The sequence below is a fragment of the Hyaena hyaena genome, unplaced genomic scaffold (genome assembly GCF_003009895.1).
Source record: "Hyaena hyaena isolate Hyena2069 unplaced genomic scaffold, ASM300989v1 scaffold_45, whole genome shotgun sequence".
NCBI classification, from domain to species: domain Eukaryota; kingdom Metazoa; phylum Chordata; class Mammalia; order Carnivora; family Hyaenidae; genus Hyaena; species Hyaena hyaena.
This window is the reverse complement of record NW_024080677.1, coordinates 1426827-1445993: the sequence shown is the minus strand read 5'-3', so window position 1 is coordinate 1445993 and position 19167 is coordinate 1426827. Positions and strand designations below refer to the sequence as shown.

The 19167-nt window shown below is 37.1% G+C and overlaps 1 protein-coding gene across 5 annotated transcripts in view; it reads left to right on the top strand.

Annotated features, from left to right (window-relative positions):
* The window catches only part of ATP13A3 (ATPase 13A3), an 85477-nt gene extending 66776 nt beyond the window's left edge, over positions 1 to 18701 (top strand). For 4 of the 5 annotated variants that reach the window (XM_039230308.1, XM_039230306.1, XM_039230307.1 and 1 more), the window contains 4 exons: positions 3949 to 4037; positions 7505 to 7585; positions 9073 to 9162; positions 15253 to 18701. In XM_039230308.1, the coding sequence (XP_039086239.1) occupies positions 3949 to 4037; positions 7505 to 7585; positions 9073 to 9162; positions 15253 to 15450 (458 nt within the window). In that variant the 3' untranslated portion in view covers positions 15451 to 18701. The remainder of the gene's footprint in view (positions 1 to 3948; positions 4038 to 7504; positions 7586 to 9072; positions 9163 to 15252) is intronic. The other variant, XM_039230309.1, reaches the window with a different exon arrangement.
* The last annotated feature ends 466 nt before the right edge of the window (positions 18702 to 19167 follow it).

Genomic DNA, 19167 nt, shown 5'->3' with positions numbered 1-19167 from the left:
TGCCCCCCCCCACCCCCCCCGCTGATATTATCTAGTAAGTAGAAACTGTATCACTGAGAACCATTGGAAGCATGCTTTGGGACAAAAAGCCTTCCATAGAAGGTCAATCACTTCTTCTAAGAGGACTTTGTAACTAAAGTTAGTTTTAGTTAAGGTGAACTTAATTAAAGTTGACATACATATTTTATTTTTAGTTGCATATTTTTAAATTTCAAGGAAATATTTAGCATGCCCAAGGTTAGCTAAAACATCTGTCAGAGAATAATGCTTTTTTATTTTTTTTTTTTTAATTAAGAAAACTGGTGTTCAGACTGGTAAGCAAGACAGCTGTGTCAGGAAAGTAATTTTAGAAATCTGAGAAAATCTACCATATCCATGCTTCTCCAATTAAAAAAATTATTTTTCTATTTTTTAAATACATCTTTTGTTTTATTAGGAAAACTTCAAAAAAGAGGCTTTGTATTCCCATTTAATTTGGTATTAAGATGATTTATATTCCCATTTAATTTCAAATTGACCTGAATAAAAAATAATTCCAGTTGTTGATCACTGGCCAGTTTTTTTAGAACATGTATTAAAAATTATGTTTTACCAGAAATATAGCCACAGAACTTTTGTCCTTAATATAAGCAGTGTGTTCATGTCAGTCAGTGGACAAACAGAAGTGCATGCTGTTCTAAAACATGCCTCCTGGAAAATAAAATACAAATACTAGTCAACATAGACGTATTTTGCTAATTTCCATATCTTGTCCGTCTGTCACAGGAGTCTCCTAATCTTGGAGTTACTGATGAATAAAGAAGGAAAAGTAGAAAATAAGTGACAGAAGTAAAGTCTAACTTTACAAAGGAAAATACAATGTAAAGTATAAATATAGTTGGAAATGAATGGGGAAAAGATTTAGGCTTTACTAGAGTTGACGTTAGCTTTTCATTTTTTACTGTAGAATAGTTAACAGTCTTTTGCCAGGATTTGCTTGTTGCTGTTCTCTGTATCTAAACAGTGAAATGTATCAAACCTGTCTTAAGATTATTGTTTTTAAAAATTAATCTCAATCTTAGTGTTTTTTTGTTGGTTTTTTGGGTTTGTTTTGTTTTCTAATTATTTTGTTTTTGTTTTTTGTTCTCTTCTACTGGTTGGATTCTAAATAAAACTAAATTTCAGGCTGTGGTGACCAGTTGTCAACTTTAGCTTAGTGCAGTTATATTTTCTCCTTTGACCATACTATCATTTGGAGGGCCATGATGATACAGACTTAATTCTTATACTCTCATTTAACTAGATGTGAATTCTTGAGTTTGGCTTCAGTTTTTGCTCCAGTTTCTTAACTTGACCCCTGTAACTTCCTGCTTGTGACATCCAAGTCTTTTCTGAGTCTTTGAAGACATTACTACTGAACTGCCAGGATCTCTCTTCTTCAGGGTCTACGTGTTTTTTCCTGTCCATCTGCCATGCCTGAGTTAGTTGGAGCAGATACCTAGAGGCCCTGCAGGATAAGCTGGCCTTGCAAAGATCAGAAACTGAGTAAGGAAGTCGGGGCGGGGAGTTAGGAATAAAAAGACTTGAATTTGTAGTTATGGGTCAGAAGATTCCAGTTCATATTTTTGAGGAAGGAAAAGCAAGAGAAGTATACGTCAGAGCTGTAAAGAAGTACTGTATGTATTCTGTGAAAGGTTTTATTTTTGAGTCCCATTCTCAGGGGAATATAAAGGAAATCCTTTTGGTGCTTGATTTTGATGCCGTTCCATCAAAGTGGTCTGGTGTCATCAACAGCCATCTGTGCTGCTGTAAGCTGGGACATATTTAATAATAACTTTAATTTTTGCATTTTAAGGACTAAGTCTGCTCTTATGGTATTGTCATCATATTGGTTAAAATACCTTGACTCCAAAGGACTTGCTCCTGTTCACACATCTTTGTGGTAGAATCTGAATCTTTCATTACAGAACATTGTTCCCTGATCTCCAGTCCCCACCAACACAGAATTTGGTTGCTGTCACTGGTGAGGAGCGTTAACTGTACTTGAGTAGCAATGCCAGGACCGTGCAGAAGCGGAGAGTGCAGCTGGCTAGGAACTCTGTGCCTTTCAAAAATGAATCCCTGACTTTCCTGTTCTTGGTTTCCCTCTTGATCTTTTCATTTCAGTGGTTGTGTACATCTGCCGACCATGCACCTCCCTGTCAGATTTCTTTGAAGAGTGCCTCTTTTTCTCCCCTGGCTAGCCAAGGGAGAGGTTCAACTGCTTATTTTCTGCTTCACCTGGAAATCTTGGCAGATCTTTAGAGGTGTGATCAAAGGGAGTGGCTCTAGGAGAAAGGCAGGAACATTTGAGAAACACTGTTGGGGTGGATGTAAGACATTTGTGAGCCTGAGTGAAGAAAAAGAATTTTTTTCTGGCAACATGTCAGGAGCTGGACTGCAAATCTGTTTTGCTTATGGCTGTAAAAATGCATTAGAATTTGGAAAACATTGAATATAAGCTATTCCTATTTTGAACTAGCTTTCTTTTCTGTCTCCACATCTCTCTGGCATTTGTATTCTGACCATTTCTTCTTGTCCTTTTTCTGAATTTGTCTTTTGTGTGCTTCTGTACTGGAAACTAGCACTTTGCAAACACTGTAACTGACTACGATAACTATTTGAGCGACTGTGTAAAATATATATTACTTAAGTTGCTACATTTATTAAATAGAATGTTCTAGTTCCTGTTTATAGTTTAGTAGCATGTTTTAAAAATAAAAATCTAGAAAAAATGTTTTCTTGGTAATCTAGCATGGGACCCAAATTTTTCATCCTATTGGTCAGTGACTTATAATAAAAAAGTTTCCCCACCTTGGCATGAATGTTAATATAACTTCCAGCCTAAGTTGGTAGGACAGTAAATATATTAATATATGCAAGCAATATATACATCTATATAGAACATCATGTTAGTTCTACAGAACAATAAATATTGGTTTTGAACAGACATATTAACAGAGTGTTTGTAAATGGCTCCCACATTTAAAAATACTGTGAGATTCCTCATTTAAAGTCCATAAAATAGGATATTAACTTATTTACCCGATCTCAAGGCTTTGTGATAAAATTTTGGTTTTACATAGTATTGGTAAAATTTGAGTTTTAAGATGACCTCAAATAACTTGAAAATAAGTATCCAGGCCAAAGAAGAAAGGGAAACAAGTTGAGGGATACCAATATGGTAGGGAAATCTCTGAGGCTTACGGCTCTCATTATATGAGGATATGTTTGTATAGGTGCAAGTGTATGCATGTATGTACGTGGTTAACAAAATGACCACGAGCAGGGAGTTTTATTTTGGAGTTAAGGAAAGTAATGCGGAGCACTCCTGGACTGAATTTACCATTCCTAGCTACCGTAGCAAATGGATTAGCCCACATTTAAAATAGTAGATAACTCAGTTTCTGGGTTTTAGCTTACATTTTCTGTAGAAATATTTTCATGGAGGAAGTCATTGAGAAAGTGGGATTTAACTTAACAGAAATATACTTTTAGGATTTAGAAACCCTCCATTTAGGATTACGACGTACCTAATATTGGGAATAAATGTCATTCAGTATTTTTATAATCAACAGTAATTATTACATACATGTTTTAAATGATAATCTCAGTTTGCTCTACATAATCTTGTCTCCTATCTGTGAATTATATGTTGACTTGATTATCGTATAAAGTAGCTGTCTAGGAGAACTACAAATAAATGTCTCTTATTTTTATAAATGTTGATTATTTCTGTATCACATAATGAATCCTTTGGGCCTGAATGATGTGCCATACTCTAGGAAAAACACACATTTTTATGTACTTCCATCAACCTAAATCGATGTATTCAAAACCAAATTTAGGATTGCCGGTATTCCCAGTTGTTATTATAAGCATTTTTATTTAAAGGAACTTCTAATTTAATTGTTTTACTTTCTTTTTCAGATTTTTTTGTTGTGTCTGTGATTATTTTGTATGTTTTCATATTATTCATCATGTTGCATCCAGTTGCCTCTATTGACCAGGTTCTTCAGGTAAGGGTTCAGCACGTCAATTACTACTGTTTGTCTGAGGGTGATAATATCTAGGTTAGCAGTAGTAAGACAGTAATAGAAGATGGCACGTTAATAGTTCATGAAAGTTACACAGCCGGATAGGCCTTCTGGATGTTTGCTAGGGCTTATGATCTCCCCCCTCCTTGGTTCTCATGTGCCTGGGGACAGAGACTCAGCTGTCAAGGTCTCTCCCCCCAAGGATCTCCTCTTTCTGAATTTTCTAAAATTCAGTTATATTAAATAACCTAAAAAGAATAAAGAACATAATTGAAACAGCAGCTTTTACTGCTCTTCCTGTTGTTTTATGTTTCTTTCCTGTTCCTTCAGTCTTTGCTTCTGGTTCCATTCCTGTCTACAAACAAATATTGCTTGGTCTTTAAAAATAAAAAACTTTGACCCTGTTATCTGATCTGTCCCTTACGGATCCACTGCCTGAGTGGTCTGTACCTGCTGCCTCTTCTTCACTGTCTACTGAGTTCTTCTTTGCATTAAAAACTTTATGAATGCTGAAATACCTGTTTTATATAAAAGAAAATGCACATATATTTAAGTTGTTAAGCATAATAGTAATAAAATAACACCCGCGAGTTCATCATCCAACCTGGAAAGGGAATAGTGCCAACACCAGGATGGGACTGTCATGTACCTTTCTCCAAACGTCCCGAGGGAACCACTATTCTAATTTCTTACCTCACTGTCTTGCTTTTCATTATACAGTTACTATACTGTGTGAAGCCATATAAGTCATTTTGCTTGCCTTTGACCTTATGATTATGTTATCTTTTATTTGTGTTTTTCTGTGACTTTTTCCCATTAGCATTATTTTTAAGAGGCATCCATGTTGATACCATGCATTTCATTTTCACTACTATCTAGTATTCCATTATAGGAATATACTTTCATTCTTTTCTCCGTTCTCTGTTGGTAAATACTTAGGTTGCTTGTAGTCTTCCTGTGTTAACAGTACTGGTATGAACGTTCAGGGCAAGTCTCTTAGTATATGGGAGTGAGTGTGGACATACCAAAGAGTGGGGCTGGGGTGGTTTATCCCAGGCACCAGCAGCTGTTACTCAGCTTGGAAGAGGCTGGCGATTTATAGTCCTACCAGCAGTATATGAGGGTTGTTTCCCCACATGCCTTGTGCAGGGATTTAGATAAGCGCTTTAAGCAAACGAAGAAAACAAAACCACTTAGGTTTCTCCTGCCACATGTGTCTTTCTGTTCTTTCACAGCTGTCTTCTTCAGGTCACTGGACGTGTCCTTTTAATTATTTTTTCCCCAACCTCACTTGACTCTTTAGCAGTGTTTGACAAGTTAGCCATGCGATTATTCTTGAGACTCCCTCTACAGTTTTGTGGTGCTCTGCTCCCTACTGATTGTTTCCTGACCTCGAAGCTCATTCTCCTCCTCCATGGTGGTTCCAGACCCTCCTGGTCCTTAGATGTTAGTGTTCCACACATTCCTCCTCTTCTCCCATGTGTTACTCCGTACATTTGGGTGGGCTGCTCTGTAGTACTGGCCTCGCTCTCACAACTGAGCTTTAGAACTGAATATGTACTGACATACTGGATATTATACGCGTGCTTCACCCATCAGTTCTCTCATTCAGCATTTTTCTAACTAAGCTTATCATCATGTTCTCCCTTAACCCTGCTTTATCTCTGGCTTTTTTTCTTGTTCTTTTTGTTTTTTGTTTTTTCGTATAACCATTTATCCAAGTCAAAAGTCTGTGTATGTGTCCTTGTCTTCTTAGCCAGTCTTTTGCTAGATTCTCTCCATTTTCTTACTCTGAATCTATCTTTTTTAGCTTTACTTTATCCTATTTGCCACCTAAAAGGAAACTGTTGTTTCCTCTACTCACAATACTTCTGACACCAATTGTGTGGGGTTGTTCTCACACCAGTCTCCAGCTCTGGATACCAACTGGGTATCTTACAGTTCAGTTCTGGCACTACCTGGAATTAGCCAGACCCCACAGGTCAAGGGCTCTGTCCCATAAGAGTGCTCCCCAACCAGGTGTAAGTCCCAGGTCATCACCTGTACTTCTGACTAATTAGCTATGAATCAGAGTTCCCAGAATGCCCTTCTCAGGTTGATAATTTGCTATAAAACTCAGGGAAACACTCATGTTGATTGGTTTATAATAAAGATACAAATGTACAACGGGATGAAGAGGCAGATAGGCTGAGGTCTAGAAGGGTCTGGAGCATCGGAGCTGCTGTTCCTGTGGAGTCGGGATGCACCACCCTCCCAGCACATGGATGTGTTGACTGAACCAGAAGTTCTCCAAACCCTGACGCTTAGGGATATTTTTTTTTTAAAGGGAGGCTTCATCATGTAGTCATGGTCCATTATTAACTCAGTCTCTAGCTCCTTTCCCTTCTGTGGAGGATGGGGGAGCAGGGCTGAAAGTTCTGAGCTCCTGATCAAGGCTTAGTCTTTCTGATGACCAGCCCCCATCCTCAAGCTATCCAGAGCCCACAAGAATAGCCTCATTAATGTGGAAACTAATTTGACAATAAACTATTTGTAAATAAATAAATAAATAAATGGTGTATCTCAGAAAAAAAAAAAAATAGCCTCATTAGAATAAAACACATGATACCCAGGAAATTCCAGGGGATTTAGAAGCTCTGGGTAAGATGCTTCTGTTGCCACCACCACTCAGGAAATTACAAGAGCTTTAAAAGCTCTGTGTTAGACAGAAACCACATATATATTTATGATTTTGTGCCCCCACCACCCCACCACTAGTTTCATCTTCCATCATCTCTTGCCTTGGTCACTATAGCAGTCTCCACCCCTGAAGTCTTTCTTGCTGGAGTCATAGGGGTTTTTCTAAAACCTATTAGATCGTATCAACTCCACAGCACCTAGCATAGTATCTTAGGTGCTCAGTAAATATTTGCTGACTAAAAGGTGAATGCATGAATGGGATTTTTTTTTTCTTTTTCTTTTTTAGGCCTTAGGAATTAATCACAGATTTTAAAGTGAAAACTTAAGACTGTTTGTTAAATTGGTTTGTATAGTTCTTTTATGAATTTGTCTTTATATTAGTATGTAGAGTTTTGAATGATACTTCATTATTAGATCAGTATCTGCCTCATTGTTTAAAGACAAGAATTTATTTTAAAAATGGGGACTTGTTAGAAGTTCATGAAACAGTAGAAAGCATGGGCTTTTGAGTTTTAGCGAAGAGGATTTGTAAGTAAGAGGATTTGTAGGTAAGCTTAGCCGCTTTACTGTATTCTTTTAACCTTGAGTTAACACTTTTTTCATTGGAAAAGTAGATATACCTTGTGGCATTGTTCAGGATTAGGTAGGATTAGGATTAGGTATGTGAAGGTACATGGTATATAATAGGAATTTGGTAAATTTAGAAATTATTATATCATGTAATGTTAATTGCAAACTACAATTTTAACTTAAAATTTGTTGTCTTACAGATAGTGTGTGTACCGTATCAGTGGCGTATTACTATGCTTATGATTGTTCTTGTCAATGCCCTTGTGTCTATCGTGGTGGAGGTAAGCACGTAAGATAATCAAATGACTGTTGCTGTTTTTGGATTCTTGGTGATTGACTACTCCCGGAGGAAGAGGACAGGTGGCATTACAGAAGTCCACCGGGAATCTTCATTTCATTTTAGTTAAAGTCATTTAGCTTTCTCTTCTGACTGTTTCCATGAACTGAATGTAGTCCTGTTAAGGGCTATAACTCAGCTTCACTCCTACGGATAGAAAGTAAGCAATGAGATAGCAAAAAGTAGTGATCTATAGAAGGGAGAGAAGATTGGTGCTCATAGTACACCAGTGATCATGAAATCACAGTGGGCGTGCACCACCAGAGACCTGTGATGTACAGTAAAATCTCCCAGTGAAGGAAAGAAAGGAGGGAGGGGGCTTTCTCCATGAAATGTAGTCAGTTTTAGTAACAGTTTATTGAAAGTATAAAATAATGACCACCGTGAACTTACCAGCACTGATTACTGGAATTTCCTACTTGGTATTTACTTCTAAGTTTCCTCTAGAGGTCTTAAGTCCTCTTTGATCCATCATATATAGTTATTCTCTTAGTAGGATTGCCTTTAAGTTGGCTTCTATTACAGGGAGCTAGTAAGGTCTCGTTTGCTCTTATTAATAAGATTTTGTCTGTTCTCAGAACTGCTCTTCTGATTCACTCCTATAGTAGCAGTATGTGAAATGGAAGAAGGAGATGCAGTGGTGATTTTTAAATTAAGGGTTTGTTTATGGGGCAGGCTTTTGAATTAAAATAAGGTAATTTGTGGGGAAATGCGTATACCTTGGTGATAATAGTTCTCGACTTAGAAATTATGTTTAATTTGTTATCTTTCTAAAAGATGACTTGGTATTTAAATTTGGGCCATAGTGGGCCATAGTGGGCAGCATGGATATTACAGCACTGATCTTTTTAAGTTGACCAGTGAAAATTATTTTTGCCACTTTATGGACACTAGAAAGTACATCCAAGATACTATATTGTGAAAGCTTTCATTTTTCTGTAAGTTCATCTGTTCACATAAATGTTATTTAAAATAAAATTTAAAAAAATTTTTTTAGGGAATCCTCTCATAATTTCTCTTAATTTATTATTCTTGCTCACTGTCAAAAGAATTATTTGTGTTGGACTCTGATGAAGCCATACACATTTATATGTATTATGTTAATTCAATGAAAATAATTCATTGTTAAGAAAAAGACCTCAGATTGTAACCATTATTTTAATATGGGAAAGGCCTGAGGACTCGAATACAAGCCATATTTTGTGGAAATTTTAGAGATCCCATTTTATCAAGAATTTTATGACGATATTTATTACAAAAGTTCTCTTGTTAAACTTTACCCCTTTTCATTATTAACTGAAATTGTTTACTTGAAAACCAAGTCATGTTTTTCACTAACGATGCAGCATTGTGTGAGCCTTTTAAAATGTGCGCGGTAATAAAGAATGACTTAGTCATTTTTAATTCTTAACTCACTGGAATATCTCTCAGAACTTCTTCCTTGACATGGTCCTTTGGAAAGTTGTGTTCAATCGAGACAAACAAGGAGAATACTGCTTCACCACCACACAGCCACCGCAGGTTGGGAATCGGCACTTCCTCTCCATTCTCCACGTGTATCTAGGCTCCTTTAGTTGTGTTCTCTACCTTCTGTAGGGGGGTGTTCTGTTATGTGTCGCCTCCACCTTTTCCCCTATGCCTGCCATTTCGTTTCCTGTGAGGAGTCCTAGAAAATTCTTGGCAAATGTTTGTTACAGGCTTTTCAGGACTTCAGAAATTTCATAAAGTCTTTTCCATTCCAATCCTTATCTTTATGTGTAAAGATCGTATCCTCAGTAGTGAGAGTTAATTTTTCCATTTCTCTTTGGTTTACATGTTTACAGTTTTCATGAGTCCCATTAGAAGCTAAATGAGATTCATGTAAACAAAAGTTATAAAATGGGAATTGTTCATGAATCAGTCCAGAGAACAAAATTTTGAGGAATTATTTCTGGTTTCTTGTCAGCAGTTACTATGCCTTAATTTTGGGTAGCTTTTTGGCTTTTCCAAACATGTTTCTCTTCATGCAGAAAAAAAATCTCAGAGAGATGGTGCATATCTTTATATAAACCATGGCTTAGGACTTTTGAGTTTTTAGATCCATTAAGCAGCATTTGAAAGAGATGCAAGAAAATGGGTAAAATGAGAAGAGAAACGGATGAAAAAAAAACCCATTTCCTAGTGTTTGGATGTTGAAGTACAACTGTACTATAACGTGTAGTCATGTATATAACTCATACACATGTATGTACTTATACAACACATAAGTAACATATAAGGGCAGTCTTAGTTTTTTAAACTGATATCGTTGAATCTGCTCTGATCCACTTGTTTAGACATAGAGGACTTGACAGTACAGCGTCTTCCCTACCTTATAATCTGACCCATTGCTGTCTGTAGGTGGGTGATGTGCTTTTTACACATGTCAAGTTCCAGATCTTCTGCTCATCCTCAGCCAAGAGGAAAGCTTTCAGAGTTCAAGAGGATTTCCTAGCATCTCTGAGTTGGGCCACTCACTTATTTTTAGCCTTCTTTTTAGCAACTTCCTGAATTTTATTTTGGTAATACAGTAGGCTGATGCCCAGAGTTATATCACAGATTGCTTTCTTCTTAAGAGGTCCCGGGAGTGCCATTTCTTCTTTTAATGCTTTATGTGGAAGAGTGAAAGTTTGGTACTGATGGGATGCGCCTGGCTTCAACTTCAGTTCCTTTTTCTCAAAGTCGTGTAGTGAGGTGGACAGAACTGTATTAGGGGCTCACGTCCTTTAGCAAAATCTTCTCTGTGCCTAAGTTTTTGTTCCTTTGGGTTACCTCACTACATTACTTCAAGGGGTGAATTTTGGCTCTTACCATCAGTCCTTATATGAAATATTTGTATTGGCAAGGCCCAGGCCAAGGGAAACATTTACATTGAGTTTTCAGCTCTCACTGTTGAGCCAGAAAATGCAGGCGTACCTGGCTGGCTCAGTCGGTGGAGCGTGTGATCTCAGGCTTGTGAGTTCAGATCCGATGTTGGGTGTAGAGATTACTTTAAAAAAATAAAATAAAATCTTTAAGTAAGAAATGCAGATTCTGAGAGGCATTATACCCCTAGTCAGTCAAAAGTGAGGATCGTAAGCCTCCTTTAAAATATTCGAATTGGAAATCAGAATTAAATGGGAGGAAATTCTGTGACTTGCTAAGTCTCTGTTTTCTAGAAATTTGTTAGTACCTCTCCTCCCTTATTTTAAAAGAACGTGTGTCTCTTATGTGAAGTCCTACTTCTGAAGTGTTCAGAGGAGAGAGTGAAAACAGAGAATGGTCTAGAACAGACAAGTCCCATAGCCACTTTGTCCTGAGAATCACCAAGTGGACAAGAATTTTAGTCTTCAATTTCTGTGGCCATGATTTAGAAAGCACTTTTAAAATTAATTGGCTTTAGAAAACAGTTCTTAAAAATTAGCACAGAATGATACATTTTCATCTTCTGACACTTTCGGATGTGTAATGTGGTTTCACTGTTCATATTTGTGACTCTTGAAGAACTAGTCAGCTAGTTATATTACCCTAAGGTCTCAATCAGAGACCACTCTGTTGCTCGCCACCCCTGCCCCCGGACATTTGATGGTGTCTGGACACATTTTTGGTTGTCCCAGTTGGAGAGGAAGAGGGGTTCCTACTGTCATGTGGTGGGGAGAGGCCAAGAATGCTGGTAAATAAATATCCTATAGTAGTATGCAGGACAAACCCCTCCCAACAAAGAATTTTTAGTCCAGGAAGTCACTGGTGCCGAGGTTGAAGGTGAAAAGAAAGTAGAGGTGAGAGGGACCTGCTACATCAAGGACTTCTGTGGCTGTCGTAATTCTCCTCTGCCACAAACTCATCGTTCCGTGTCTGCCTACTCTGCGCTCTCTTCCACCAAGCATCACATGAGATCTTCTCAGACTGCAAGTCCCAACTGTCTGTATTAATTCTGGGGGGAAGAAAAGCCCTATTCTTTTTCTTCCTAACCATATAGACCCCTGTAGGTTGAAAGTTTCCAAAGTAGAAGCCCTGGACCAGGCTCCAGGTCTTAGACAGTTGGATTGGGAAGTCAAGAGCCTCATCTGGAAATCTCCGATAACCTTGTCTGAAATACCTGATGATCCGTAAGGTACTGTACAGCACCGCCAGGGTCCTCCGCAAATCTTAAGGTATTTTTCACTTTACTTTATACATAAAGAAGCAACATTCAGTCACCTTGCCACGGTTATGCCATCTACTACTGAGCGACAGAGTTGGGAGTTGAACCAGGGTTTCTGATTTTAAGAAGAGTTCTCTATAGAGCTTTACCCCTATTTGAGAAGATCTGTGCAGCATATTTACTAAGAAGTGTTTGTGTACATCTCACATTTAGTAAACTGAGGCTACGTCGTGGTAGATGGGGAACTAGGATTACGTCATCATGTAGTTTGCTCCTGCCTGAGGATTTGTGCCTGACTGTTTTCCTTTTGCAGGGGGGAAGCAAGTTTTAGTTGTAGTCTTTGTGCCTCTTAAATATTATTTGAGCTGATTTGGGTAGAATACTAATTCTGATTTCTTTATTTTTATATTCGGGATTGGTATGGAAGAAGACTATTATGAAAACCGCAGTATCATTACAACATTTTCCCCACAAGCATGGCTTTATAATTTTACATGCTACTCATGAAAACATTTTCTAAAAGACACTGCTGAAAGTAAACTGGCGTTGGGGTTCTAGAACCAACAGCTTGGAATGGTCTAAGAAGCAGGAGAATTTTAGCTGTAGATCTGTTTGAAAGTCCCCTGGGGCTTGTCTGTTGGACTGTGGTGGCTTCTTTCCCATCTTTGAGGGATATACTTGGTTATTTAACCACTCCTTCCAGAAGCAAATGGGAAGGTCCAGTCGCTATGGCTACTGTGTTCTCCTGCTTCAGGGACCTCTGCCTAGATGTGTGGGGAGGCCCGCGTGCCGCCCCACCTCTGCCTTCCTGTTGCACAGAGCCGCTTTCTCCTCTTGCTGCTACCATCATCTCTCCCTTGGTTTGTTCTTCATTCTAGCATGCCTGTAGCCTCTTTTATTTTCTCTGCCAATGACTTCTGTTGTGTTTGAGGATGTGTGCGGTATGTTTGCGTTGCAGCTAACAAACCTGTGCTTGCCTATGGTGTACTTCATGTGTGTCGTATTTGGGGGAGGTGAGGATACAGGAACAAAATGTTTCCAATTTAAGTGGAAGGGGAATCCCCAGTGCTTCTTGTGACTTGACTTTTTCTAAAGTGTAACAAGTGTACTTGTTTTTAATAGGCAAATGGGATTTTTTAAAAAACATTCACCTTAATGTGGAAAGATTTTTATTTAATTGTGATTCTGTTTGCAATGAAATTAGTTTTAATTTTATTGCTTGCCACACTTCCTACAGGTAGGAAACTGGATATAGGTATATGTATCTATTTGTGTGTGTAGTGTGTGTTATGTGTGTGTCTTAAATTTGAAGACACTGGGCTATGATTTTCCTTAACTCAGCGTGCTATGCTTGCCGCATTGCCCTTTAACCTGGCCGGCTCATCTGGACAGACAAGGCCTATATGTTTATGCTGGGTTTTTTTTTTTTCCCCTCAGTCTTTTCCTGTGGTCCTTTAACAGTGCTGTTAGCCGTAAAATAAAAAGTGACAGCTTTCAGATTGATTTAGGAACAACGATCTTTCCTACAATTACAGTGAAGAATTTAAACACCTTTGGGAAAAAATAGATCCAAGTAGCGAGCCTCACCTCAGGTTAAATGTCAAGGGTTATCGTGTATGTGCCTGCATGACATGTGTATGTGGAAAGGAATTACAGTTGGCCCTTCAACAACACACGTGTTAGAGGTGCTAACCAGCCCCCTCACTGCGCAGTCCAGAGTCAGCGTGTAACTTTTGACTCCTCAAAAATCTAACTACTGATAGCCTACTGTTGACCTTACTGATAACAGTTAACACATGTTTTGTGTGTTGTGTGTATCATATACTGTATTTTTACAATAAAGTACGTTAGAGAAAACATGTTACTGCAGAAATCATAAGGAAGAGAAAATACATTTTCAACCATACTGTATTTATCAAAATCTGCATAATTGGACCTGCACAGTTCAAACCCATATTGTTCAATGGTCAATTGTACTTGTTATTTGGGTCACCTAAAGAATCCTATTATCTAGTCTCTTCTGTATCCTAATGCCAAATATTTTCCTGTAGACTTCTTTTAAGATGATGATGATAACTCTTTTTAGCTATGACAGCATAGAGGCTACTAGATAAATGATCTCCAGCACCCGCTCACCCCCCAGTCTCCTACAGCTTACTTGGGACCACAGTTTGTGCCTGTGAATTCCTGCTTCCAGTGCAGCTTAGCATGTTTGTTGACAAAAGAAACTTGAAGACCTTTAAAGTTTTAAAAAAGTTTTTATTTTGAAGTCTTTTTGCTGCTCTCCATTGGTCGATTTAGACACATGTTTCAGAACCTGCGTTACAGCAGATTTGCCTGTTGATGATGAAGCCATTTGGGGTGTTAAAATTAGAATGTCCACCTTGGTTATGTTACACTTGCATTTTGGGAGATTACCTCAGTTGAGACTAAACCTACTCGTAATTTGGATTCTATGTTGATGGCAAAACAAAACAACCTGGGATTTAGATTTTGCTTTGGAGAAGCAGCAGCCAAAATAATTAGAAATTGACTGTTGAGCTTCGGAAGTGAATAGAACTACAGGTCTCTGAACAGTCATTTTGGTTACCTAATTTCAGTTTAGCTGCTTATCTCCAATTTCAATTAAGACCGGTTCTGAGGGCCTGGACTGAATTTACACTTGTGCAATGACCAAGGGCTGCTTTCTTGTTCTTCAGAGACTGTTTACCTAAGATCACGTTCCTTAAACCATCAGGATTGATCCAGAAGGATTTTAGTGCCAGCAGAGCTTTTTATTATGAAATAATTCTAAGAAATAGTACTCAGTTTATACCTTTCTGTGTACTTCTTTCCAATAGTGGAACACCACAGGACAGCATGATTGTAAAATGAAATTTTTTTCATGTTAACGAAAATGTGTTAAGTGATTGACAGTAGTAAACGTGATATAAATTCTAGTTTTGTCCTAACAGTATTTTCATCATGCTTTGTTTTTTAAAAGGTGACATTCATTAACAGTAACAATAATATTTAACAATGCTTTCTTCCAAAAAATGGCCAGCTGGCTAAGTTGCTAGGAGCGATGGTATTAAAAGATAATTTGGGATAGAATATGAGGGTTCCCATATTAAATACTAAAAGTGTTTTATTTTGAATAAAGTTATTCTTCATACACTTGATGTTTTATGTTTTATAGAATTATAAAACCCAGATAGACAAGTTATTTTAAAAATGTATCTGCACACGAGGGTAGGTACATAAAACTTAATAAAATGAAATTACATTGATAATTTTTAAAAATCTTAAAAAAATATGTTCCTAAATAATTGAAAGCTGACTTTTTTTTTACTTGAGTTTTTTTCATTTGTTGTATGCAGAAGTCATTTCCCCTTCCCTTTCTGTGTTGATGCACTGTGCTTTAAAACACTTGGTAAAAACAAGCAGCCCTTAATCTGCTAGTGTGTTTTTCTCCCCTCTTATTTTCTTAGGAGTCAGTGGATCGGTGGGGAAGGTGCTGCTTGTCCTGGGCCCTGGGCTGTAGAAAGAAGATACCAAAGGCAAAGTACATGTATCTGGCTCAGGAGCTCCTGGTTGATCCAGAATGGCCACCCAAACCTCAGACAACAACAGAAGCTAAAGCTTTAGTGAAGGAGAATGGATCATGTCAAATCATCACCATAACGTAGCAGCGCATCACTCTGGATGGTGTGCTGGTAGCAGGAGAATTGATTTTAGGACTTTCTGATCCTGTGTGTCAGAATGGCACCATTTCAATTTGTCTCTTCTAATATAGTAGCTGATTTGAGAGCTTTTTTTTTTTTTTTTTTTTAATAAGACAGTTGTCCCGTCAGTTAAATTAATAATCAGTCTGTGAAGTCCTCTATCTGTATTCAGCAACTGCATATTACATACATTTCCAGAATTTTCTTGTTACCCTCAGTGATATTCTTTTAAATAGGGTACAGAAGAAAGTTGATATTTGATAGGTTTTTAGACATTGGCTTCTGAGACTTGGTTTATGCATTTAAACTTATTTTCACAAACCCTTATTAGAAAATGTCCTCATTTATATATTAGCCCTAAAGTTGTGATTGATAAATAAGATGGGTGTTAATTAGTCTCCAGTGAAAATAGGTAGAAAGCCTGTTTTCATCTGAGTCCAAGATTTCTTCCAAAGAATTCCGTATATACACAGACCAGTTCCCTTTGATAGCCTAGGAGTGAGTTTTACGATGTTGCTTATAGAACAACTCAGGTGATTTCCATTTATGATTTTATAATTTCTGTACAAACTGCCTGGGTTTTCTTTTTTCTAATCAGCAAGGTGCTTCACTGCCTTCTTCAGATGTCCCTCAAAGCTATTGAATGGATCTTGTGGTCTGTCTGCTGTCAGTAGTAGGATTTACTTCAGTTAAATGTTGTAGAAGCATAGAACCATTTTCACTAGGATAAAAAGATTATTTCCTTTGGCAATAGATACAGATCTGTCTTTCCACTGTCTCTTCATAGCTGTTTTTTTCTCTCAGGTTTTATATCATTTTAAATATTTTTATTTTCTTTTAAGTTTTTAATTACTTAAAGACAAGATAATAGTGACTTGGAGTTTCTTTTTTTAGTGTTTTGAGTTAGACTTTTACCTCCTAAAAATTTTAAGGGTTGATACAAGTCTCCTATCAATAATGAGGCTTAAAAATGAATGGTTTTGAGGGACTGCTGTTTTTTTCAAAGCAGTATGAACTTGGTGAGTTTGTTTTTATGCCATTAGGTGGTGCCAGAGGTCAGAGCTTATTTTGGATTGGATGTTTACAAAGGAGCCTTATTTGGTTGCAAACATTTCTGGGGGAAAAATTGAAATAAAGTTAAGACTAGACATTAATTGAGCCAAAAGAAATGTGAAAAATATTTTTCACCTTTCTGCTTTATCTGGTTAATGTTTAAATTTTAAACAAAGTAACTTTAAAAATGCCTTTCTAGGTAAGATCTAGCAGCTTGGCAAAAGCCCACAGTTACAATAAACAAGGAAACTGATACTGCTATAACACGGACACTAAACTGCTAAAACTTTGGGACATTATCCTATGTTCTTCCTTTACTGGTAGCATGCTTGTGCTTTCCACTTCTACTAATCATTATTTTCCTGATATATACCAGTTTATCAGATGTTAGCCAGAACTATAGAACCACATGGTTCTCATTTTTTATGCTGCAGAGACCTGAATGATGTTTGGTAACTATAGGAAAATGTAAGTTACACTCAGGATCACTGTTCTTGCTATTGCCACTGATGATCCTTACAAAAGTACAATCGAAGTTTTCCATCCAAAAATATATGATATTAATACACCTTAGATAAGAACAATTGTTCCATGAATGATTCTATGAAACTATGCATCTTAGACCTCTTGAGCTGTGATTTAGCACTGTTTTCTATAGTTACTTATCTCGATCATTTTTTAATTTCCACATTCATTTTCAATACGTACAAGTGTTATTCTTAAGTGATTTCCCGGAATTGTAAATTTTATTCTTTGATTTAAATATTGAAGCATATAATTAAAGTTATTGCTAAGTAGCAGCTTAAAAATCCAGTTATCGGATTGTATTTAACATCTTTAAGAGCATGATCCTAAAGAGCTATATTTTTTACACCCTTTTTTTTAACATTTAGATTTTATAAGGGTTTTATATCTCATTTGTCCACATTGTTTTCAAAGGAATGAGGGTTTTAGGTAGGTGGAAATGCATTTGTAGGAAGCTAGATTTGAACATAGACCAGGTGGGTTGCTCAAGTTGTAACTGGTGGTTTCCAGAAGGTTATTGGAAGACTGTCTGTGAATCCGGGTGTGGGTCCTACTCAGTGCCATAGGTAAGACTGAGTTCTCTCTCTGTAGGTCACCATGACATAGTAATTTTGATTCTGAATTTCACATTAAATTATTTGAGTATATACAGACCTAAATTTAAAAATCTGTACATATATTATTTTGATGTATTAAAGATTAATAAATATTGCTGATTTAAATTTTATTTATGCACATACTTAAAGGACAGAAATGTCCAGGAAAGTAATTGTTAAATAATGATATGTAACTTTTTAACTTTTTAAATAAATAACAAGATTTTTAATGTGTGTCTCCCTCAGGGTTGTTTAAAGTTTTTTTTTCCCCCTCCCTCAAATATAAATAGTGGTAACTATATGTTTTGTATTTTCTAGCACCAACTGCTGTAAAGCAATGCTGCAAATAATGCTTGAATAAAAGTGGCTAAGCCAACGACAAAAGAAATACTTTTTTATATTAGTTTTATAATTCTAACATTTGAGAGCTTTCCAAATTGCACTTGCATTTAAACAGAACTGTTGCAGTCTTGACTCTTATTTATTTTGTCTCCCATGTTTGTGAAGATACTGCACAGTTTTAGAGGCATGGTAAATAACATATCAGTGTCTATGTATTCTGTTCCCCAGACGGCTATAGATACAATATCCAGAGAAAAACAAAATTCAAGCTTTAGAAAACATTCTATAAGATCTCACGCATGCAATTTTGACATATCTGAAAATAGAGTTTTTGTATATTTATGGTGGGAGGTGGTTGGGAACTTTTGACAAAATGTGGGATGTTAATTTTTGTACAGTCTGTGGGCATTTACACATATTTTTAATGTAATAAAATTTGGTAATTATGTGCACATTAAATTAATAAGATAGTTACTTCCTGTTTTGATTTGTGAACTCTCTAAGACTTTGGATTTTTTTAAGTACCTTTATATCAAATGATACTGCATCTTTATATTTTTTAAATTGTATTGCTGCTCAAGAATGGTACCCTGATGTCAAAAAGGCATACATTCATAATTGTACATTCAGCACTGTAAATACCTTATGAAATCTTTTTTGGACTGAAGCTATTCAAAATAAAAATTCAAATGAATGAAATGACATTTTTTCTTCCTGCGTCCTTATACATGTGTTTGCCGTTTAGCTATACAAGTACTGCCCTCTCTGGGTTTATTTTCCTACTTAATACTTCCCCATTTCCTCTTTTTTTAAGCTTTGGCTTTTTGAAGGGAATAAATACCACATCCCACATATATATCACATCATGCGTGTGGCCGTCCTGTGGGAACCCATCAGTCAGATACGATGTCGAAGCAAACGTGCACGCTGTAAGGGGGTCTGAGGGAAATGGTGAAACGGAGGCGGGAGGCTTATAGTCTGTTAACAGTTGGGAAGATCAAACCCAGAGTCAACGCCACATAAAACACGGTGAAGTTTGAAGTGAAATGGCAGCTGTGGGTACAGAAGAGCATGCCAAGGAGAGGGGAACCGGGGGACTAACCATTGATGCCAGAGACCCCAGAGAGGGCAGGATTTGTGCTGGGCCGGGAGGTCTCCCTGGATG